At 42.3% G+C, this 24,339-nt stretch overlaps 2 protein-coding genes across 18 annotated transcripts in view; one reads left to right on the top strand and one right to left on the bottom strand.

Moving 5' to 3' along the window:
* Positions 1 to 6,469, bottom strand: part of DCUN1D3 (defective in cullin neddylation 1 domain containing 3) — a 37,157-nt gene extending 30,688 nt beyond the window's left edge. For 2 of the 11 annotated variants that reach the window (XM_038540146.1, XM_038540148.1), the window contains exon 1: positions 6,264 to 6,469. The gene's annotated coding sequence lies outside the window, so the exon portion shown is untranslated. Of the gene's footprint in view, positions 1 to 5,369; positions 5,538 to 5,667; positions 5,860 to 6,204 lie in introns of those variants that run through there. The other 9 variants (XM_038540147.1, XM_038540151.1, XM_038540144.1 and 6 more) reach the window with 7 other exon arrangements.
* Positions 6,072 to 24,339, top strand: part of LYRM1 (LYR motif containing 1) — a 32,021-nt gene continuing 13,753 nt past the window's right edge. Inside the window, exons 1-3 of one of the 7 annotated variants that reach the window (XM_038540156.1) lie at positions 6,096 to 6,379; positions 19,700 to 19,848; positions 23,546 to 23,638. In XM_038540156.1, the coding sequence (XP_038396084.1) occupies positions 6,214 to 6,379; positions 19,700 to 19,848; positions 23,546 to 23,638 (408 nt within the window). In that variant the 5' untranslated portion in view covers positions 6,096 to 6,213. Of the gene's footprint in view, positions 6,380 to 6,505; positions 6,674 to 19,678; positions 19,849 to 23,545; positions 23,665 to 24,339 lie in introns of those variants that run through there. The other 6 variants (XM_038540158.1, XM_038540155.1, XM_038540157.1 and 3 more) reach the window with 6 other exon arrangements.

Here is a 24,339-nt window from a genome sequence, read left to right as displayed (position 1 = left end):
GGAAGAAGAATGAACTACATTCAATATAGTAAATGCTATGACTTGAGTCTTGTTCAGAATCAGAATTATAGATCACATACCAACCCATCTTAAGCAGATACTGCAGAGTCCAAACCCTTCATCAACCAATAAGAGCTAAAAGCTATAACCAAACTCTGCAGGCTATAACCAAACTCTGCAGTCCTGACAGGGCGGAAGCAATCTATTAATAAAATAAGAGGACAAGTCTTTTCAGCACACTGTCTCCTGGAATGACAGCAGAGACTAAGGCAGTGGTTACAAAAGATGCTAAGTGCTCTCCAAAAATGGGAAGTACTACACTATACAGGGTTTTGCTATCCAAGATAGCATCATATCTGGTCTGGATTTACAGGCCTTAGCAACAGAATTATTTCTAGTCCCTAGGTCCTGAGGCTGAGCCCTCCAGCAGGGCAGAGCAGAAGAGGAACACAGATGATGTTTCTTTTCTTTTTTTTTTTTTTTAATTTTATTTATTTATTCATGAGAGACACAGGCAGAGGGAGAAGCAGGCTCCATACAGTGAGCCTGATGCGGGAACTGGATCCTGGGTCTCCAGGATAGACCCCGGGCTGAAGGTGGCGCTAAACCACTAGCCACCCAGGCTGCCCAAAGATGTTTCCTAAAGCTATGTAATCTAACCTTCCATGCTGCAATTCAGCTCAAAATCCAACACCGCACAGCTCCACTCAGGACAGTCCCAAGCAAAGCCACACTCTCATCATTAGCATGATGCCTACCTTTCTATGCACTTAGGTTGGGACTGATGCACTGGACATAGGTGGCTTATTTTGGCCACAATAAGGGCTAATCACGACCTCAAGACTGACTTATTGAGTTTCCCTATTCTGATATATGGTATTTAAGTAAAGTTTCATTCACACACATCTAAAAGAAGATTCTTTGGAACTTTCTCCCTCCCATTTTTTTCTTTTGGCATATCAAGACTTCAAAGAATTAAGAGTTTGAGGCACTTCCAACCTTCTCTCTCATTACTTTGCTAAATAAATATGTTGCTAAACATATTTAAATAAGTAAATAAACATGTTTGCTAAATAAATATGTATTACTCATTAGTTAAATGGTTAAGTGCTATGGTAATCTTGTTCCCCCAAAAGAAATAGGACCTTCCATCACCTAGAGAACCAGACACAAGAATCAGTGAAACTAGATTTGAACTGAAAGACACTAACTCAAACACCCTGGTCCATTGTGCAAAGAGCTTCAGAACACTGCAACATTTAGGGAGAATTGGTCCTGGTTCACTGGTATCAACACCTGTAAACAGACACAAAGAGGTAATTGTAGTTATCAAGAGCTGGGGAAATAGAGTTACCAAGTAATTACCATTGTTTCAATCGAGTTACCACATCTTCACCTTGAAACAACTGGTAGCCAGTGTACAATTAACTCTCCTTATTGCAGCACAGACATCAAAACAGTAGCTGTATCGGGGATGCTCGGGGATGCCTGGGTGGCTCAGCGGTTGAGTGTCTGCCTTCAGCTCAGGGGATTATTCCGGGTTCCGGGATCGAGTCCCACATCCGGCTCCTTGCAGAAAGCCTGCTTCTCCCTCTGCCTGTGTCTCGGCCTCTGTGTGTGTGTGTGTGTCTTATGAATAAATAAATAAAATCTTAAAAAAAAAAAAGTAGCCATATCAGATTAATTTTAAGTCACTCAATGCAATACAAAACACCACAACTCCAAGAATAAGTGGCATCAACTAGCTTCCAAAGGTGCCCACCTTTCAGAGGAATATGACCAAAAGCCCCTGAAGTTTAAGAAAGAAATTAACTGGCATCCTATATTAAAAGCCAGCTCAGCTCCAAGACTCCAAATTCATTTAGATTTTGTAGATTCTTTCCCCAAACACAATCAGTGGCCAACATAGGAGTCAATGGCTTCTCCCTGTGTTCAAGTGCCCTCCTATCCATCTACCTCCTTTCAGAAATTAGAAAAGAGTCACCAGTCTCCAAACTGGCTGATGAAATTTCAGCCTACAGGATATTTTCATATTTGCGTTATAATAAACCACTGAAATGAAGATGAATAGTAGACAGCTTAATAACCCATTGGCTAAAGTATCTGAAGCCCAGCATTAGCATACAAAGTCCAAAATTCTTTAACCTAGACCAACAAAAGCCCTGTGTGTACACACACACACACACACACACACACACACGTATATTTTACTATCAGTTCTCTGTTCCTTTGAGTTATTCTGCAGTATGGAGAGCGGAGTCTATTGTTTGCCTGTCCCTAGCTGTTCACTTTAGTCACTAGTTTGCTAACTAAAAGACTTTCCATTTGTATTCAAGTCCGAATTAAGTAATTCAGTACCAGGCTCTATTCCACTCCCTTCATTACCCTCAGGACTGCCCAGTGAGCTCTATTCAAGTTAATTTTCACAATCCATCTACCAATGCTACTAAAATACCAGAACTTAAAACAGGTGACAGGTCCTTAATTTCTGATTTGTTTTTCCTCAAACACTAAAAGGTTTTTATTTAGCATTTCTAATACCAACTTTACTACAAATAGCCTAAGCAACATTTAAGTCCCTCAACCACATGGCTCAAAGGGCCAATTCACTCAAAGAACACACTAGTCACTGTTGTGGGGTTCAAAAGAAGAAAAGAGAGTATTCTTTCTGTTTCGGGCCACTGTGACATGGCAGTAGAGGGCCAAATCAAGGAGGAGTCCTGATTGGGCTTCTCAAGTGGACAATCTGGTCAAGGTGAGGCTGAGAAGTAGCTGACTACTAGAGATGAATGGCCCTAACAGAAGCCAAAGTAGGTTACATCCCCTGGTTACGTGCCAGCCCAAAGATGCCGACACAGTGGGACTGCGCCCACAATGGTCATTTATCTACTGTAATCCACTGAATGAACTTTTAGCACCAACCTACACCTCAGCTGAGTGTTATTAGTCACCAGGCAGACCAGACAAGAGTGGAAATATTGCAACACAAAACCTGTCTCCCTACAAAAGTAACTTCAAACTTAGATCCCAATGGACATCTTTGGAGAACAACAGGGGCGTATTATTATCACCTGCCCAAACTTCAACCCTAAATTCATACACAGCTGGAAGCAAAGGAGGATTCATGCATTAGAACATATGCAGGGTACTTGTTATGCAATTTTAAATAGCAGCATACAGGACAGAAAACAGTAAGGAAAAAAAAGTGCACTCTCAGTTGAACATTCTGTTTAATTCTGAACACAGTTTGACGTTTATCTGCCAGAAAAGACCCAGGTGACCACAGCCATCTCGCCTCCTCTCCCACACTCAGCAGGGTGACTTTTTTTTTTTATTGCAATAATCAACAGTACCTGCAAAACAGTAAGTCATAATGCTCCAAGAAAGGAAACAGAACTGATCAAAAAGGAGCACCACTTTCTATTTCCTTTTTCTTGCTCTTATTTTGCCTACCTATTCTGAGCCCAGCCTCCACCTCTCTGACCTAAACTTTTCATTTCCTTTTTGTTCACGAGGCTCTGGCTGTTACTCCCCTTTCCCATTCTCCCTCACCTCTCTACCCTCCCCCTCCTCCACCTCACCCCTTTCTTCCCAAGCCCTAGAACTTGCCAGAGTCATTCCTGCCAGTTTCTGCACTAGCTAGTCCCAGGAACCTGGAAGGCTCCTCCCATATATCTGCATGTCCGGCTTCTTTTTATTCAAAGCTCAACTTAAGGGTCACCTCCTTAAAAAGGTCTTCTTTGACTGCATCCCGATTAGACATGTTTTGTCATATCCCTGTACTTCAGCACTTAGCAAAGTCTGATTCGCTTATTTATTCTGCCCCACACACTACAGTATAAGCGCCATAAGAGTTCAGACCTTATGCCTGCATTCACCTTTGTCAACCACAGCCCAAAATACTGGCTAGCTCTTACTAGCTAATCAATAATGCTTGTTGAATGAATGAATTTTTGACTTTATATTCAATGGTTCCAAATCAATTAAGGTGAGAATAGTACTCATTCTTTTCTTTTGTTACAGTTCTGTGAAACATCTAAACATGATGTTGTTACTTGTATAATCAAAGCATTAAACATCGTTTTATCAGGCCTGAAAGCCCTGATGAGTAGGATGGGATCCGTTATAATTCTTCTAGCAATACGCATCATAAATTCAGTTATAGAGGCCCAGGAGTTATGGACACTTTCTAACCAAAGGACCTCTAAAATGTAGGCACTATTTCTTAAAGCTCTTCAGAAAACACAGTTCCGCATTCAACAGAGGACTACCAAAGAAAATATCAACATCAAAATAGGAACCATTACATTTCACTCTGAAATTCCTACAACAAGCTAAAAGAGGACTACTTGGTGACTTTTTTTTTTTTTTGAAACCCACAGAACATCAATAGAGATCTTCTTTCCAGTCATTCTCTGCTTTCTTCAAATAATTTTTGTTATTGGTTTGTACTTTTTTTTTTAAACAAATCACATTTTCTCATTTAAGTCCGTCTATACACAAAGAATCAGCTAAATAAATGAGAGCATAAGACAGAAATCAGCACAAGCCAAAAGTGTCACTGAAGACTTGTGTGAATAGAGAAAAAGATAAAAGAGCTATTGTCCAATTGCAGAAACAAAAAAGTAATATGGGGTTTTCTGTTCTCTGAAGTGCATCATGAAGTGTGGGTGGAGAGAAACACAGAAATCCAGAATTAGCCTAACATCAAATCATTTTGGAAAGAGTTGACAACATGTAAATTCCTCACACACAAAGTATTTAGAACAAGAGACTTTGATTCCTGGGCTATGATGCCATTTAGGAATCCTTGCAAGGGCTTTGGAATCCCAGTATTCATAGGAGAAAATGCTCATCTTAATTTGGAGCTACCAGGCATTGAGAGGTACTCCCAATGTGACATAGCCTGTAACTGAAGTATTACAAAGCTTGCAGGAAGATCTGGGAGAGGCTGAACACCAAATTCAAAAGAGGTAACCAAGGTACCAAGTGCCATAAAGGAAAAGAAAAAAAAAAAAAAAAACACCAGGATTACCACGTAGCCACAGAGAACTGAGGTGGAAACGAGGGGTGTATATGAGGAAAGATAAGGGGGAAAGGGGAATGGAAAAAAATAAAAAACAATACATTGTCACCCCGTCCCACTTCCTACACAGGATACAGGCAAAGCTTCCAGCCCCATTACCTCAGGCACAGATGGTTATCGTTTATAGCAAAGGTGCACAGAAAGGCCTTCAGGTCTGAGCCCCTTAATTCCAGGGCTGTTAATGATTAAAGGGAAGGATGGGGGTGGGGAGGAAAATGAGGGAGGAGGGAGCCGGAGATTCACCCACCACCTCCCGCTTGGACTCCTACCTCACAGAGCTTACCCGGGCCATAGGACCAGAGTCGACACCCTCTCCAGGGCTGTTCCAGCCCCCAGATCCCCAGGCCTGGGTTGAGGGGTGCTGGCGGTGGCGAGGCAGGGACAGTAGGCAAGTTTTCTTGCGCCCTGCAGCTGACACGCCACAGGCTCCCCTCACAGCCTCTTCTTCCAAAAGGACCAGTCCAGACAAGGCGCTGATTTCCACTCCTCCCCTTCCACCCCCTTTTCTCGAAGGTACCCAACCCCCGCCCCTTCATCTCTCAATGCTCCCCGCTTTTCCTTAACCCCCCCCCAAAACTCACAGCTGCTCCAGAGGTTCCTCCAGTCAAACCCTTTCTGGAAACGACGGCGGCCCGGCGGGTCCAAACCACCTACCATCCCCGCTCGCGTTTCCAGGATCCCTACCCGCGCCGCCGCCGCCTCTTCTTCCACCACTGCCGCCGCCTCCTCTTCATCTGCGGCCCACCGGCGGCGGCCGCCCCCAAGCCCCGCCCCCTCCATCGCCTCCTGCATCATCACTTCCGGTAACCCCGCAGGCCGCCCGCTCCGGGAGGGAGAGAATAGAAGAGGGGCGGGGAGGAACGGGTGGAAGATTGCGTCACGACGTACGCACGGACGTACGAAGCCGTCGCCAAGTAAGGGCAAAGAACTAGCGACGCGGAGGGAGGGCTGGGAGGAGTTGGACTGGATCATTTTTTGGCTAGAGTGGGGGTGGGGGAGGATAGCGAAAAGGGGTAAAGAGAAACTAGGGAGACGATGAAGTTGGCTATACTGTTGGGTATACGGCGGAGGGTGGGCTAGAGTATGAAGTTTCAGGGAGACTTGAGACCATCCCTGACCTGGAACTAATGGTTCCACGGAGGGCCCCCCCCCGGTGGTTTAGTCCGGCCTGGCCTACCGGACCTGCCCGACCAGCGTCGGCCGCGGCTCAGCAAGGCTCCCGGCGCCGCCTCCTCCTAGCCCGCGGTAGGCTGCGGCGCTTCTGTGGGTGGGGGAAGGCAGGCCTGACGCAGAGTGAGTGTAGGGGATGGAGACGCTGACTCCTGGCGCGGGAGACTTGGGGGAAGGGGTTGACTCCCCAGGGGCAGGGATGGGCTGGGGGCGGGGGTGCGACGTTGCTAGGAGACGCGCTTGTGTGACCCCAGCCTCGCGAGGGCGGCTCTCTGTCCTCGCCACCGGCCTCGGGACCCCGCCGGGGGAAGCGGCCCGAGGGCCAGGAAGCGGAGGCCTGTTTGGCGAACAGCTGAGATGCCGGTTTGGGGCCCAACAGAGACTTTTCCTGAATCCTTTGGATCCCCGAATGTAAATGTGAGATCAGTAGGGGCAATTCCGGGGGCGAGAGGCGTCAAGCTGGGGAAGGTTGACCCAAACGAGGTCCCGTAGAGGCCACGGAGGCTTCCTAGGACGGTAGTGAGAACCTGCTTCTTAAACGGCTTCGGTCCGCGAACGAGAACGAGACGGAGGCCTTGCTCCGTGACTGTTTATTGGAGTCCGGGAGAAAGTTAAAATGTCAGTCAGTAAGGAGATATCAGCAAGTACGACATGCCCCCCTAAGACCATAATACGGGGTGTGAAGCGGTAGGAGGTGGGAGGAAGGCCACTCCAGGTGGGGTGAGGCTTTTCAGATAAGGCCAGAGTTCCACGGAGATGCGTGAAAGGAGAGAAGCTAGGGAGTGGACTTTTCTAGATGGAGAAGAGAGCCAACAGGAAGGGTCCTGAGGAGGGAAACGGCGGGAAAGCCAGGTGGCTGGAACTGAAAGAACACGGGCTGGAGTGGTCTGTGATGGAGAAGTGGGAGGGCCTGATCATGCACAGCTAAATGCCCAAGGTTAAGGTTTGGCTGTTGTGTTACCTGAGGGTTTTGAGAAGGGGAGTGACCTGATTTACATTAAAAAAAAAAAAAAAATCACTCGGCTGCTGGCTAGAGTAGGGTAGAAAGTTGTCAGACCTGTTAGGAGGCTGCTGCCCCAGGCCCAGGGAGAGATGGGTAGTGGCAGTGGAAATGCAGATTATTAAATTCGGAATGCATTTTGGAAATAGAGCTTGCAAGACTTGCTGCTGGATTGGGTAGTGAAGTGTACGGGAGGAGGAGGGACCAAGGATGACTCCTAAGGGGAAAACAATTGAAAGGAGACCCTTGACACAGATAAGGCCTCAGAGATAAAAGAAGGCTCCCTTAATATCCCGCAATAATGAGACTCTCATAATCAGTGAGACTCATCCACCCACTATCCAGCTTCTATTCATCCTCTAAGCCCTGGCTCAAATCTCTTCCTTCCCTTCCAACCCCAGCTGTCAGTGCTTTTGGACTTGTGCGCAGGTGATTTGTGTCCATTACAGCAAGGCTGACTTTGCTTGTTAATTGTTCATATGTCTGACTCCCCCACGGGCTATTTCTTCTTTGCGTCCTTCTGGCTCCTGGTACAGAGCTTTGCCCATAGGGCCCACTGTGTAGTTATGGCTAGGTAGGAACACTATTCATAAGATAGCAGCCATGGACTTCAACAACTCTAACAAAGGGGCTTTTGTCCCACTGCTGCTGCCAACTGTCAGCCACAATCTAGATATGGTTAATCTCGTAAAATCTAGAAAGGATATCAGAAGTATGAGAAGGCCTGGGTTTCAATCTTGGATCTGTTTCTGACCAGCAGTGGCCTTGGATAAGGTCTTTTTCTTTGAGCTGGAGGGGTTGGGCTAAATTAGAGATTGCAAACTGGCAAGACAGATACTGCATGCAAACATATCGTTCATCCCACAAAGTGATTTAAATTTAAATTCTTTTAAAAATTTACTTGCCAACGTTTAAAAATTGGACATCAAAATCCAGATCTTCAGCTTCATTTGAAAAATGAGACAATCTGGCCACACTAGCCTGAGGTTCCTCCCCCGCAACAGTCAGCTAGCGCCAGTAAGCTTCTCCCCATGTGCCCCTCCTTTTCAACTATCTGCCTGACCTGAACATTATCAAACTGAACATTTGATTTGCAGTTCTTGGTGTAGCCCTGTGCTGTTCTCCAGGAGCCATTAGCCACATGTAGCTATTTATTTGGTTTTTACATGTAGCTATTTAAATAAAATTTTGAGTGCTAGTTCCTCAGTTGCAGTAACCATATTTCATGTGCCCACATGTGGCCAGTGGCTAGCTACCCTTGTTGGGCAGCACAGTTACAGAATATTTCCGTCATTGAAATACATTCTGTTGGTCAGTGCCGGACTGGAGGAGCGTGAACGTATTCTGGGTGCCAGTCGTTGCTCCTACTCTCAAGGAATTTTGTCTAGTAAGGAGCTCTGTTGCATCTGCAGATGAGAAAAGTTGCTCGGTTTGTAGTTACTTGATAATTAGAGGGTACTTAGAAACTGTCTTGAGAGCAGAGCCCCCTACTTAAGGTGAGGTTATTCATCAGAGGGTTGGATCAAGGGTCAGATGCTAGAAAGCTCCAGCTATGTCTAATGTTCTAACAAGTCCTTTGTCAGTTTCCTAATCCATTTCCCTAGGAAATTATAACAAAGGAGGGATTGAAATGTTAATTTAAACCTAATGTTTTTTGTTCTTGGACTTCCCCAGTTCCTATGATGAGGTGAAATCCTGAGTAATTATGAATGAATGACTGGGGTTGATTTTTAGCATTGACCTAGTTTTCATCTATTTCCAGCAGACACGTACACACACACACACACACACACACACACACATACACATGCACATCTAACACCTCCCCCTACTTCTGGTAACTGGTTCTCACCACCTCTAACTGACCCTTACTTTGTCTTTGTCTCTTAAAATCTGCAGATTAGGAAACAGATACTTCCATTTCTTTTTGAGGGGCCAAAACTTGGTTTCCATTTAGAATATCCATCTCTGAGGGGAAAAAAGCTGTATCTCTCTTGGTTACAAAAGCCTGATTGGAGTTCCCCTTACAAGTATAATGTTGTGTGTGCTCCTATGGTGGTATATTTAGAATGAACATACTTGCCTCCTATGATCTTGTTTGGGATAATTTAGAAGTTTTTCAGATATCAGTATTTTTGGTTTTTCCCTGCATTCTGGAGATTTCCCATACTACAGGACCAAACCTAATTTCCATTTCTTTAAGTAAAATGAAAACACCATCTACCTTCTCCTCCCTGCCTCCTATCTCTGACACCCATATTGTCACTTTCTGTGTAAAAAGATGCTATTTCAGAGAATAGCTGTGCTATGATTAAGTACACCACACAAGCATATCCTGAGATTTGCAAAACAATATGGCTTTACACTTCCCTTTTTGGAATCTAGTAACCAAACACTGCACCCAGGACAGGAAACAAGTCCATTGGGTATGTTCATGTGTCTGTGACTATCTCGATCCGTCTGTCTATTAATGAAAAGGAGAGAGGATAGACAGCAAAGATGTGTGGGGGCACAGCTTATCTTGAAGGTTATTCGATTTGGGTAAGGATGATACTGTATAGGATATGGGTGTATACCAGAACGTAGGAAATATAACAGATGCAGGAGGAAAACATGCCAAAGGATAAGCAAGGAGTAAGAGATAAAGGAAGAAAAATAGGAAGGGAAGTCTGGGCATGCTTTTGGTGTTGGCACCTGCATTATATTTCCAGTAAGAAGTATGTGCTGTGGTCTGAAGATAAGCGGTACCTCCGACAGGGTTATTTACTCATACTGAAGAACAATAGTCCTTTACTGTACAGGGATTATTAATGATCAGAGGGAAACAGCTTTAGGAAAATCCATTACTATCACAAAGCAATAAATTCGCCAACAGGCAGCCTGCTTCTTTTTCCTCCTCTGCCGACAAAACTTGGTATAGATAAAAGAGGCCTCACTGTTTCTTCTTTATTTCCTCCTATTCAGGTAATATTTGCCTTCTTTAGCTCCCAAAATAAGTGATTTACATGGATTATCTCATAAATAATCTTTACCACAACTCTTTGAAGAAGGTTCTATTGTTACCCCACTTCACTTTTTAAGAAACTGAGGCTCAAGAAGACTTGATCAATGTAGTGAAGTCAGAATTCAAACCCAGGTTTGGCCATTCCAGAACCTATCTGCTTATTAGTTACATTGTATCTTCTGTTCCTTACATGTGTAGGAAAACTGAACGCCTAAAACCAAGACAGTCATTCTCTACCCTGGCTTTCTGGGGCAAGAAAAACTTTGCTTTAGCATTATGAGAGCATATCAGTTCCCTAGAGGTTTTCCAAGTGACAGAAACTTTAAACTACGATTTTGTAGGTTGGTTTGACCCCTGATCATTTGGGTGCAATGGATCTATTCCCCAGAAGAATTTTTTTCCCAAGAAAAAAATCTATCAGAACCACATTTTTCTATATGTTTGGTTCTAAGCTTCATGGAAACAGTAAATCATTTCAGTCCAGTGCATCAACCCTTATCGACTTTCAAAGAACTTAAGGGTAAGGGTTACATTATAACTGTGTGTCTAATACTGCCTTAGATGGAACCGATAAGGCCTCCTCCCCAAATAACAAAGTCTTAAATTCCTTATTCTGAGGGATCCCTGGGTGGCGCAGCGGTTTGGCGCCTGTCTTTGGCTCAGGGCACGATCCTGGAGACCCGGGATCGAATCCCACGTCAGGCTCCCGGTGCATGGAGCCTGCTTCTCCCTCTGCTTGTGTCTCTGCCTCTCTCTCTCTCTCTGTGTGACTATCATAAATAAATAAATAAATAAATAAATAAATAAATAAATAAATAAATAAATAAATAAATAAAAATATAAATAAAAAATAAGTAAATTCCTTATTCTGACATCCACAGCACCACTCTTGAAAACATCATTGTGAGTGTTAATTAGTATTTTTAAATATTTTAGGGTCTTCAGTTAGGACGCTGGTCCAAATACCACCACATATGAGAATGGGCATTACTGGTGACCATTCTGTGTGTATAAACTTATTCTTATAACATATATTTCAAATTCCAACTTTGTACCAGGCCTAAGAATGTGAGGAATGAGGCACAGTCCCAACCTTCTTTATCCCTCCCCAAAATACACACAGTGAAGGAAGAAAGGTAAACCAAATAGAAATTTACAACAGAACAGGATGAACATGATATAAGTGTGCTCGACATGCCTGGGGTACACACAGCAGGGACATAGCTGAACCCATTTCAGCATGAAAAAAGCACCTTGCTAAAAGCAGTGGAAGTACAAGGATGAGAATTAGCAGCTAGGCAAAGAAAGAATATTTCAGTTGTTTGAATTTGGACCTTCATTTGACAAAAAGAAGGGATGTCCGATCTATGGAGATGGGATGTCAGGAGAGGGGCAGGCCAGCATGGGTGCCCAATGAACACATAAGACAGTGATTTCATTGGGTGAGTTTCACAGTCACCACCACCCCCACCCACCCAATCATAAAGTACTTGGGAGAGAAATATTACATTCATTATGAGGAGAAAAAATTCTATTCAGGGGTGATACCGAAGGAATGGAAAGAGTCTTTCCTTCAACCTGGGGCTTGAAAGTCAGTTAATTCCCATTTCCTTTTCTGTCCCTTGTTCATACGGCAACACTTTTTCTTAAGTAGAAGGCAAAGCCTCATGAGAGTCCAACACTGGGAATTTTTACATTCCTGAGACCAGAGTCATACTTCTATAAATTTCATCTGGAGAAGGAATTTTCATCTCTGCTCTTAAACTCCTCAGCGTTCATGCTGTGATGGCCTTTCCAAAGGTGGGGGAAAGGGTGAAGTGGATAAATCCCCTAGTACTAGCATATCTTCCCACAGGCCTCCTGTAAAACTAAATCTGGTCATGCCACGTGCCTACATGTGCTGTGTAGAGTGGGTTCTTGGAGCCTACCTGGACCTTTCACTATTTCCACTCACCATAGAGTAGAAGGGTGAGTGGGTGGTGTGTTGTGTTTTGTTTTACATTGATTACTTCCCCATTACTCCAAAATAAAAATGGGAAAGCTCTTGGTCAGGGAAATAATCATCCAGTTTTATTGGCTCTTAATCCCAACTCTCCTGTCAATTAAATCTCATTAGGCAAGATTTTTTTCACCATCTGCAAGATACAAATCCAGCACATTTTAAGAGATGTAAATTAGACCATGGTACTCCCAACTTGCTTAAAATCTGCCGGTGTCTTCCTTTTGTTTTTAGACTACAAGCTCCTTTCCAGGGCCTGCCCTCCCTGCCTGTGCTGGATTCTGCTCACCTGCAGCCTCACCTCCCCCACAGGCTCTCCATGTATTAACACTGATGGTGTTTACCACCTCTTAGCCTTTGTTGGTTCTCACTCTCTTCCTGAACCACTTTTCCCCTAACCATTCGCTTTAACAGTCTCCTTCATGTCATTCAGGACTCAGATGTCACTACCCAAAATAAAGTAACCCTGTCTGTTCATTTGTATCATATTACTGTTTCATTCCTATGGAGCCCATATCACCATCAGAAATTGTCTTTCTCTTGTATATCATCTGCTCTGCCACTAGAATGTAAACTTTAAGAGGACAGGGATGGTAGATGCTTGTTTATCAAGGTTGTGTATCCTTAGAATCTCATGTGCCTGGTCCCAGTGGTTAGTGATGAATGGATGCTTGGGAAGGACCGGGAAGGCCTGTAATGAGTCCTGGTGCCTCTTCTGTGATGTCAGTTCCCTTTGGAGTATCAGAACAGAGCTGCCATAGGGAACCAAAGAGCAGCGCAATCCCGCCAAGTGCACAGCCTCTTTTAAAGGTGCCGATGTGCAACATAATTATTAAGGAAGTGCAGTTGCAGGGGAGGAAGAAGGGCAGATAGTATACAGAAACCTTATTAAAAGGTTATTCATATCAAGGTGCAAAAAAAAAATGATCTTTTGCTCTTGTAGGATGGGAATAGAATTATTTAGTTCCATTGCCACAACTGGCTAAGCTTTTTAAAGCAATTAACAGACATTTAACCACAGTCACTGAGATTGAGCATTCTGTTTAATGATTAAAAGTTTGGGCTGGACGGGCATGACCCTAGAGACCCCGGATGGAGACCCGCATTGGGCTCCCTGCATGGAGCCTGCTCCTCCCTCTGACTGTGTCTCTGCCTCTGTGTGTGTGTGTGTCTCTCTCATGAATGAATAAATAAAATCTTTAAAAAAAAAAAAAAGTTTGGGCTGGACTCCAGACGGTCTGGGTTTGAATCCTGGCCTCACCTTTTTTTGTTGTTGTTGTTGTTTGTTTTTTGCTTTTTTAAGTAAAGCCTACAACCAGTGTGAGGCTGGAACTCACAACCCTGAGATCAAGAGTCTCTGTAGACTGAGCCACCCAGCAGCCCTCAGGCCCACCTCTTAATAGCTAATGTGACCCTGGACTAGTTACTTACCTCTCTGCATCAGGTTCCTTCTTCATAAGGGGATAATGGTAGTTATCTACCTTAAAGAATTGTAATGATTTGGGGAGTTGATATTCGTAAAGCATCTAGCTAGCAAAGCCTCTGGCACAGAGTAAATACCAAGCAAAATGTAGTATTATAATTATTCTAATGAGCAAAAGAGTCCAAGCCCTCTAGGAATTCAGAGACTGTGAAGAAAAAGACACAATGAAACTGCAAGATAGCAATGGCTAGCTGTGATAGTAGCAGAGAAAAAAGTGCCCCAGAAAAGCCTGCAAACAAATAGGTGTCTACTAGTTTCATTGGGGTGGCTAGCAGAAAATAGGCATTGTACATGGAATGGCTCAGCCAGACACTAAACACCAAGGCAGGACAGCAGGGTGCCTTAGAGCAGTAGCTTTGAAACTTCTGTTTTTCAGACTCTGCATCTCAATTTATACTACTATTTACCCATATTTTAAACCAGCTTTAAAGGAAGCTCCATATTGCGCTATCAAAATCACTTTAAATTATGGGTTTGATGGGCTATTATAATACATTTAAAAAATCACAATGGGAAAATATTTGTACATCAAAAAAATCACCTTCCCAACCATCCTTTGGGACACTTGCTGTAGGGGAAACTTCTGACTGTGACCAGAGGCCAAAACACTCTAGCAGCAACATTTGTCAGCCTTTGCTTGCTTAGTGGCACAGGCTGCACTTGGCAGATGCTTGGTAGTGAATTTTTTCTTGGTACTGTGTTTATATGGTATATGATTTTAAGAAAAGACCAATGTCCAGTCACATTTCCCTCCAGGGACACTTCATATCTCTTCTTCCTCATTCTGGGGTTTCGCAGTTAAGGAAGTAAAATTAAACAGTTTGATGAAATGTCAATCTCAGAATAAAAAACTTGGGGCACCTGGGTGGCTCAGTGGTTGAACATCTGCCTTCGGCTCAGGTCGTGATCCCAGAATCCTGGGATTAAGTCCCACATTGGGCTCCCCGCAGGGAACCTGCTTCTCCCTCTGCCTGTGTCTCTGCCCCTCTCTCTGTGTCTCTCATGAATAAATAAATCTTTAAAAAAAAAAAGTTACAAAACTTTAAGAATTATTTAAGAATTGACTTTGTGGGGTGCCTGGGTGACTCAATTAGTTAAATGTCTGAATTGGTCTCAAGTCATGATCTCAGGATCTTGGAATCAAGCCCCACATCAGGCTCCCCACTCAGCCAGGATTCTGCTTGTCTCTCTCCCCCTGCCCCCCCCCCAACCGCTTGTTCTCTATCTCTCTCAAATAAATAAATGGGATCTTTAAATAAAGGAATCGACCATGCAGCCAGTTGAGGCTGGTTCAATTGTGGTCCTCTAGGGGTGTCTGGGTGGCTCAGTCAGTGGAGCATGTGACTCTTGATCTAGGGGTTTTGAGTTCAAGCCCCATGTTGGGTGTAGAAATTACTTAAAAATAAAATCTTTTTAAAAAGTTGTGGTCCTCTAGACAATTTGATATTCCTCATGTTGCCTGTGGGAAAATCCCAGCAGAAAATTGCATTGGATCAACCCCTGAGACTAGTGAAGAAAAGGGCTGCCTCGGCCTTGCACCAGTAGTGAGAGATCATTGATAGTTTCAAAAGAATAAATGTTGGTTTCAAGCCATTAAATCTATTGGAAGGAAAACTCTTAGGGAAAAGGCACTTTTTCTAAACAGGTTGCTTCCTAGGAACAAAGACAAACATAAACCAAACGGAAAAAATTTGAGCTTGAAATTTGAGCTTGAAAAAAAATTTTTATATGGTTAATTTTGTTTCTAGAATTCCAAGCTTTCTGCATCCTAAGATATTTTCATTTATTAAACAAACACTTATTGAATACAAGTTACGCACCTGGCTATGTGCTGAGACTTCAGCAGTAAAGAAGATGGACATGGTTACTGTCCCCCCATAAACCTGAGAATCAATTGGGGGAAGACAGAACTAATAAACCATTATTACTTGAGTGACTAGTACTACAAAGAAGAAATTCAAGGATCCATGGAAAGGTTCAACAGACACCTGACCCAATAATGCGTGGTGAGGGGAGGATATTCTGAAACATCCATATTTTCACTGGGATGAGTAGGGGTTGGTCAGCTAAAAGGGAGGCGGTCAAGAACAGCATGGATATGTACCCCTAAAGTAAAAACATTCCCTCAAAGAACTCAAATCCAGTAAGAAAACAGCAAAAGAGGCATTTTCTTGTCTGTTCTCTGAAGACTTGGAAGCAAGTGTTATTAAGCTAGACTTGCTATTAGTACACAATGGGAAGTACAGCTTCAGACCCTTTTCTCTAGAAATTTTGGGACTTAAGCTTTCTGGGTCACCTAGGGAGACATCACTTATCTCCGTTACAGGATTAGTTTTCAAAGCACTTAAAACATCAATTAATGTGTTTTGAAAATGGTCCTATTAAAATAGTACCAATTGTTAGTACTGCTCCTTACCTTGAGTACTCTAATTGCAGGGCTGTGTATCTGATTATAGCATATGATCTTACAGTTTAAAGCTGTGGCTCCTTCTAGTAGTAGAAAGAAACCAGTGAAAGTCAGGCTTTGGAGAAGGTTGCTGCTGTTTTAATATGCCAGACCTTCATTTTCCTCAAGTGTCATATAGTCAGGGAAGTTTCATCTGTTAATGACAGGGAAGTGAAGCAATCATTAATAGAAGTTACAGACTCCCTGCCCCGCACAGGAACTGACTCATGTATTTTTCACATGAAACCATGGAGTTTTAGGGAGAACCAGAAACTCAGAAACCTGTTTCCTTACCAGGAAAAGTCATCATCATCTCATGGGTTTTTATTACGACTAGCCACAAAGCGTATGTTCTTTCTTGGTTTTTACGGATTTCTTCTTAAGCATTTTTTCTGGGAGGCCTCACGGACGTCAGAATTGGTGTTGATTATAACTTTCATTTTTAACTTTTGAATTGGGTGAAGTAGTGCTTTCATACTTTTTAGCCAATGGTTAAGCCTTGGTTCATTCTGCATTGCTCAAGAAAGATCACCAGGGTCAGGAAGGGCAATCTTTTTTTTTTTTTTTTTTTTTTTTTTTTTTTAACTTTTATTTATTTATGATAGTCACAGAGAGAGAGAGAGGCAGAGACATAGGCAGAGGGAGAAGCAGGCTCCATGCACTGGGAGCCCGATGTGGGATTCGATCCCGGGTCTCCAGGATCTCGCCCTGGGCCAAAGGCAGGCGCCAAACCGCTGCGCCACCCAGGGAACCCCAGGAAGGGCAATCTTATGAAGAAATCCTCTGTAAGGTAAATTCCTTGCAGGTACTTAGAATTTCTAGAGAAGTAAAACTCTTTCCAGCTCTCACCTGCATTATTTAGCTGCCCAAGTTCTCATAAGCTCAGGACCATCCATCCTACAAGCATATGATCTCTACATGTTACCCCTCCCCCTTGGGTTAGAAATGGGTCCTGTTCCATAGGGCAGTGAGCATCCTACTTCCCCATCCTGATGAGCCTGTTTGAGGAAAACCACTCATAATGAGGTGTCCCAGTGCCTGGCCCTGCTACTCGCTTACCAAATCTGTCCCTGTCTTCCCAGGCTACCCTTTGTTAAAGAGTGTATTTATTCTCTAAAATCTGACTAATCAGAATCATGTCGTAGTTCAACTCTATCTTCCCTGAATTTCTTTTAGATGTAGAAGTAAATAGTGAACACATAGGCTAAAGTTTTTGCATAAGCAAAATGACAACAACAAAAACACCTAATGTCCAACATTAGGACATTAGCAGAATAGACAAGTATATTCGGATATCTTCATACAGTGGGCTAAATTACAATATTGAGAATATATGAGCTAGAGCTATATATAACAACATAAATGTACATGTGCAAAAAAGCAAGTTGCAGAAGAACATAATACCTTTTATATAGAGTCAACCCTTGAACAACATGGGTTTGAACTGTGCAGGTCCAAACCGTACAGAGATTATGTGAGATAAATACAGAACACTGTAAGTGTATTTTCCTCATGATTTACTTAATGATATTTTCTTTTCTCTAGCTTATTTCATTGTAAGAATATAGCATATAATATATATATATGTGTGTGTGTGTGTTCACTGCTTATGTTATCAAGTAGACTTCGTCTCAACAGTAAGCTAGTAGTAAAGTTTTTGAGGGAGTCAAAAATTAATCACAGATTTTTGTGTAGTGGTCAGTGTTCCTAAGCCCCATGTTGTTCAAGGGTCTATATAAGATTTGTAAACTTGCAAATAAATAAATAAATAAATAAATAAGATTTGTAAACGTGCTAAGCAATACTATGTAATGTTATGTGTAAAGCTATGTGTGAGAAGCTAAATAACAAGTTCTGAATGGTGGTTCATTCTAGGAGAGAGGAAGGGGAATTTGACTGGAAGGGGTATATACATATGTAATGTATTCCTTAAGCTTCATTGTGAATATATGGCTGTTAATATTCTCTATATCTGTTTGTATACCTAAATATTTCATAATACAAATAAAGCTGACTAATTTTTTTTTCCAGGAATTTAATCTTTAAAAATACAATTAGCAGGGCGCCCAGGTGGCTTAGTTGGTTAAGTGTCTGCCTTCAGCTCAGGTCATTGTCCGGGGCTCCTGGGATCGAGCTGCTTCTCTCTGCTTGTGCGTTCTCTCTCATAAATAAATTTAAAAACTTAAAAAGAAAATTGCAGTTAACTTTAGGGAATATACTTAGGTCAGGACTCATTTAGCTAAGTCCTCTGAAATTAAAATTCATTTTTCAGAGTAAAAACCCAAAGAGGCCACAAGCTCTTCAGTCATCAGAAAGATTTTCAGTTGTCCTTACTGTGTGGTTCTTAGGTGGACAAGGAAGCAGACCAACAATTTTGAGAAATCTTTTCAACAAAGTTATGATGAACCAAAAGAGAAGGTGCAACCTGGCAGCCTCTGGGTGGAATGGAGCCTGGCCCATTTTGTTTGGCCTTCATGGTACTCACACTTTCAAAAAGAACGAATTAATGTCTTTTTTGAGATTTCACATTTGAGAAATCTGGATTGCTACCTATTATTAAAGTAGCCTGGCCCATTTTGTTTGGCCTTCATGGTACTCACACTTTCAAAAAGAACGAATTAATGTCTTTTTTGAGATTTCACATTTGAGAAATCTGGATTGCTACCTATTATTAAAGTATCTGGAAATCTGGCATTCCTAGGCCCTCATTTGTTTTTTTTTTTAAAGATTTTATTTATTCATTATTTTAGAGAGTTGTGGGGAGGGGCAGAGGGATAAGAGAGAAAGAATCCCAAGCAGACTCTGCACTGAGCACAGAGCCCAACATGGGGATTGATCCCATGACCCTAAGATCATGACCCAAGCCAGAATCAAGAGTTGGACGCCCAACTGACTGAGCCACCCAGGAGCTGCCCTAGGCCCTCATTTCTATGTGGCAGCAGCTGCCTGGAGCTAAGTAGCAACTATCCTTTTTCAGGGGGTTACATCCTTTCCATCTGGCTATTGTCCCCACCCAACCAGGCTTCCTCATTTTATCTGCAAGCCCCAAGGGTGCTTAAATTTACAACCCCTGCATTAAATTCAAGTTACTGAACCAGAATATTTAGTTATTCAAAATGTGCCTTTTCCAGGCATTCTGATGAGTATTGTAGTTTTACAAAAATACACACTAAATGCATCTTCCTATGTTAGTCTGGTAAAGAATTTACGGCTTTTAAGTATAGCACAATCGAATTTTGGTTTACTGTGTTTGTAAACATGGCCGTCATGGCAAACATTAACTCTCAACCATGGGATGATATGCAAAGACAGCTGAGAGATAGCTGATATTCCTACAGCACCATTCTGGCAATGCTACTAAACAGATCTGTTGAGAAAGAGCAATTATTTCTAGACTAATTAAAGAGCCTGATTAAAAAAATATACATCTGCCTAGCTGCCTACTGTCAAAATTTGAATTTTCATGCAAATTTTCCCTCTTCTATTTTGGTGGGTCTGAGGATGACAACAGCAACACGACAAGAAGTTCTTGGCCTCTACCGCAGAATTTTCAGGCTTGTGAGGAAATGGCAGGCAGCATCAGGGCAGATGGAAGACACCATTAAAGAAAAACAGTACATATTAAATGAAGCCAGAACACTGTTCCAGAAAAACAAAAACGTAAGTAAACCCTAACTGGAGATTGTAAGGAGGAGGGCAGTTTCTTATGACGTTTGTTCTTTTTCTTCCGAAAATTGAGAGGACTGAGCAGTATAGGTCACAGTGGTAGAGTGTGGGGCAGAAAGGGCCCAGAGGCACAGCGCACTAGCTTGCTCAACCACCGGGAAGCAGAGCCCAGTCTGGGTTTCTCTCTTCATTTGTTTCAGGTCTCAAATGGCTCTGTGCCCTTGGAGGACACCATGAGCCAGGTGACACAAGTCAGGCCACTGAGGGCTTTCAGGGTTCTTCACACACTTGTGCCTGTCACCAGCTCTTCCAGCAGGAGGTGTGCAGTTAAACTTTTTTTTTCTTTCTTCCAATTCATAAACTATTCAAGGCCTCCAAGTATAAACTCATTCAGAGGAAAGAGAATTAGGATTAAGACACAGGGCTCCCTTCATAACTTCTCTTTGAACTCAAGCCTCTTTGGCTAGAAGAGTGATTTGCCCTTTGGGAGCACAGAATTGGGTAAGATAGTGCCTCTACTAGCTAGTTTAACGGAACTGCACACCCAGACACCAGGGAGTCAAGGACCATTTGTAAGAGGCTTGATTTGACCCATCTCAATAAACTATAAAGCATCAGCTATTAGCTTCTTATGAAGACTGCCTGGCACTAAGCACGGAAAGAGACTCTTAGTTTCTGACTTTTCTTGCCTTCTTATTGATCTCACAAAATCAATGCTGTTACTGTTCCCCTCATGAAATCTCCTGACAGTCTACTCTCTTTTCCCTCTCTGACCCCTGTTTCTGTGTCCCTTTTGGCTGTGTCTTCTCCACACACCCTTCTGCCCACTGTAAGGAGCCTCTGAAAGTCAGCCTTCTGTGCTGAGGCCCATGCATCCACTTTAGGATTCCTGCCCCCCATATCTGAATACCCAGCCTCAGGCTCTCATCTGCCACCTGAAAAAGCTCACAACAGGCATGATGTATATTTGTGTACATACATTTTCTTAATGTACATGGAATACTTAAGGGACTGAGCCATCCAGGTGCCCCTATTTTATGTATTTTTATGAGCTTATTGGTACATTTAATGAACTTACTAATATATTTATAAATCAATATGAGTACATAAATGGGAGCTGTGGGCTCAGAAATTTTTTATTGAGAATAGATAATCTGGGCACCTGGGTGGCTCAGTGGTTGGGCATCTGCCTTTGGCTTAGGGCATGATCCCAAGGTCCTGGGATTGAGTCCCACATTGGGCTCCCCACAGGGAGCCTGCTTCTCCCTCGCCTGTGTCTTTGCCTCTATCTGTGTCCTCTCATGAATAAATAAATAAAATCTTTAAAAAAAAAAAAAAAGTAGATCATCAAAAAGTTGGGAGACCACTAACCTATGCCTTCCCCTAAGTAGTTGGTCACCTTCTTTCTTATTTCATTTATGTTGGTGTGGTCTCCCCAACCAGATTATCAGTTCCTTGAGCACACAGACAATGTCTTATACTTTCTTGTATACCCCATAGGACCTACCTTGTGGTTGTCACTGAATTCATGAGCATTTAAAAATTCTTTGGCTTAACTTACCTTCTCCAGGAAGTCTTCCTCAACTTCTCTGCCTTCACTCAACCTGTGGCAGAAACCTTTTCTGAATTCCTGTGTAGCCATCTACAGTAGTCATTGCCCTGTTAATTACATGCCTCCATGCTTTTTCTAGAGCTTTATGCATCAGAGTTTTTCTGCCTGGATAGTTGAAGGACAGGGACCATGGGCCTCACCGTGTCTAGCCCGGTGCTGGGGGTATCATAGCAGGATGTACCCAGTAAATCTTTTCAGGCTCATTTATGTGAGGACTTCTCAAAACTCTTTGGGTTTTCAGTTATGGCAGTAATCAAGCTTTCCTTTGCCTCTGCTTGAACTGGCCCAGTGTGGTATGAGCCATAGGGAAGCGTATGTGCCAGTGATGCTACATGAGTGAGATTATTTTGTTATGCCTGGGGAGGAGGTATATGAGTCTTTAATTTTAAAATGTGTACTTGTTTTGCCATGTATTAGAAAGATAATAAAATATCAGATGATTTTACAAATACTATGCTTAGGATAAAGCATAATATTTAAAGAAAAAGTTTAATATGAGTATAAATGGTGTGTGGATCTAGCAGAATCATGAAAGCAGCCTCTAAATGACTGAGTTTGGAGAACTGTAACCCAGACTTATTCAGATGGACAGCTGGAGTCCTAGGGCCCCTCAGCCCCCTTAACCATACATATCTTTATCAGGGGCTCCTTTCTCCCCAGTCCCTTATGCAGATAGAAGTTGTTTCTTGGAACTTCACTTGCTTGTAAGAGCTTAATAATAATCCAAAAGTATCTCATGAATTGCTCTGAATCCTAATGGCAAATGGGAACATGGAAATCTATTCCTGATGTGGACATCAGAGCAACAGATTCTGAGAAGCCCAGAGGTCAGAAAGCTGAGCCTCTGCCCCAAGGGACCCAGCTCTAGTTCTGTGCATTGCAGTTCCTAGAACCCTTCTCTGCTCCAAAAGGTACCATAGGACAGGCACGCCCTTGGAATTTCCAAGCCTCACTGGCCCAGACGTCACTGTGGGTGTCATCTGGGACTGGTGCAATCCCAAGTCTGCTTTGAGGCCCACTTGCAAACTCAGCAGAGCCATGTGTCAACTCATTTTCCATCCTTGGAAAGAAAGGGTTTCTGTGCTTCTGCCTGGCATTCTGTTTTTTGGAACGAACTTGTGATTTCTTTACTTGAAACTGGACTACCATAATTTTACTAGTTGGGAATTTAAAAAGCTGTTTCTTCCCCTTACAAGGAAGTTTACAGTTCAAAAGAAGAGGTGGATCATTCTCTGATATCTTACTTAGGGAGCTTCTAGACAGCATTTGCTAAAACAATTCAGTTAAAGTTTGGTCAACATGTGGAGGACGTGAAGAAGCATTCTCATTCAGTGTTGGTGGGAATATAAATTGGTACAATCTCTTAGAGAGTAGTTTGAATCTAGAGGGAATATCTGTAAGAATTCAAAATGCATGAACATATACCCTTTGACCCTGCATTTTCCAGAAATTTATCTTTTAGATATATTTGCATGTAAGCCAAAAACAATTTTAGAGGGATCCATAATAAAATTGTTTATAATAGCAAAAGACTGGAAATAACCTAAATGTCCATCAGAAAAAGATTGATTAAATTATAACATGGCTTTATGTTGGAGTTTTGTGCATCTATTAAAAAGAATGGGCAGCTCTCTGTAAATCTAGAAGGAGCTTCAAGTTGTTAGGGGGAAAAGCAAGGGTCAAAACAAAGTGAGCTATAATTTGTTTAAGGAAAAAAACCAAAATATATATATTTAGGCTTATATCTACATAGAATATCCCTGGAAGGACAAGAAAGAAATTGCTAACAACTATTGTCTTTGAGAAGGGGAACTGTGACAGAGATTAAAGGAAGACTTCGTTTTTAAATCTTTTTGTATTATTTGAAAAATGTTTTACTATGTGTTCATATTACCCTATTAAATAATTTTTTAAAAGTTTAAAATCCACAGTAAATTTTATGTTAAATTGCTTTTGATTTTTCAAATAATCAACATTTCATTTACTGGCTGGTGAGCTGAGAAAATTGAAGATGTACACCTCTACATAAGGAGCATTAGAAAGATGCTAAGAATCTTACCCATTTTCCTCTTTTAATAGCTCACAGACACAGACCTGATTAAACAGTGTATAGATGAATGCACAGCCAGGATTGAAATTGGACTACATTACCAGATTCCTTATCCAAGGCCAGTAAGTGTGACTCCAGTTAATTTGTGGTAGGTACTTATCCTCACCAACCCAGTTATTTCCAAGAACGCATACCAAGAGGGCTAGCGTTTGCCGAGAAGCCTAGAGCTTCTGTAGCAGGCGTGTTGGAAGTAAGCTATCTTTGCATGCCCCCAATCCATCACAACAAACTAAAATGCCAATTGATGCCTGATTTCTCATACTCTTACAACTCTCCCACATGTAGAAGGGAATGCTAGCTTATATTTATATAACTTTCTCTTTTTGACTTTCATCTTTTTTATGGAAATAATTTTATTTTCCTTATAATGAAGGACAGATTTGTTGTTAATAGCATTAAAGGGAAGTGCATGAGGTTGAAAGTGAAAATGGTCCAAAATTTTCACCCTGTGGAAGTTAGCACTGTACCAGCTAGGTTAGGCCATATGAAATTATGTGTCCTACTCTTGACCTAGAAAAACAACAATTTTATACTGTACCGGCTCAACCTAATTTGGGCAATATATCCTTTGTCTTTGTTTCTATATTTGTGTACATACATTTTCTTAATGTACATGGAATACTGGGCATACTGTTTGCTGCTTGCTTAGTTTACTTCATCTGTTCTGGTCATTTCTGCTTCCCATCTTTTTAAATGGTTGCTGCTGTATCCTGTTACAAGAGTGTGCCATAATTTACCCAGCAGCCATTTAGTAGACATTTAG

This window comes from Canis lupus, chromosome 6, assembly GCF_011100685.1.
Source record: "Canis lupus familiaris isolate Mischka breed German Shepherd chromosome 6, alternate assembly UU_Cfam_GSD_1.0, whole genome shotgun sequence".
In the NCBI taxonomy this organism is placed as follows: Eukaryota; Metazoa; Chordata; class Mammalia; order Carnivora; family Canidae; genus Canis; species Canis lupus.
The sequence above is the reverse complement of the archived record's forward strand: the minus strand, read 5'-3'. Positions and strand labels throughout refer to the sequence as shown.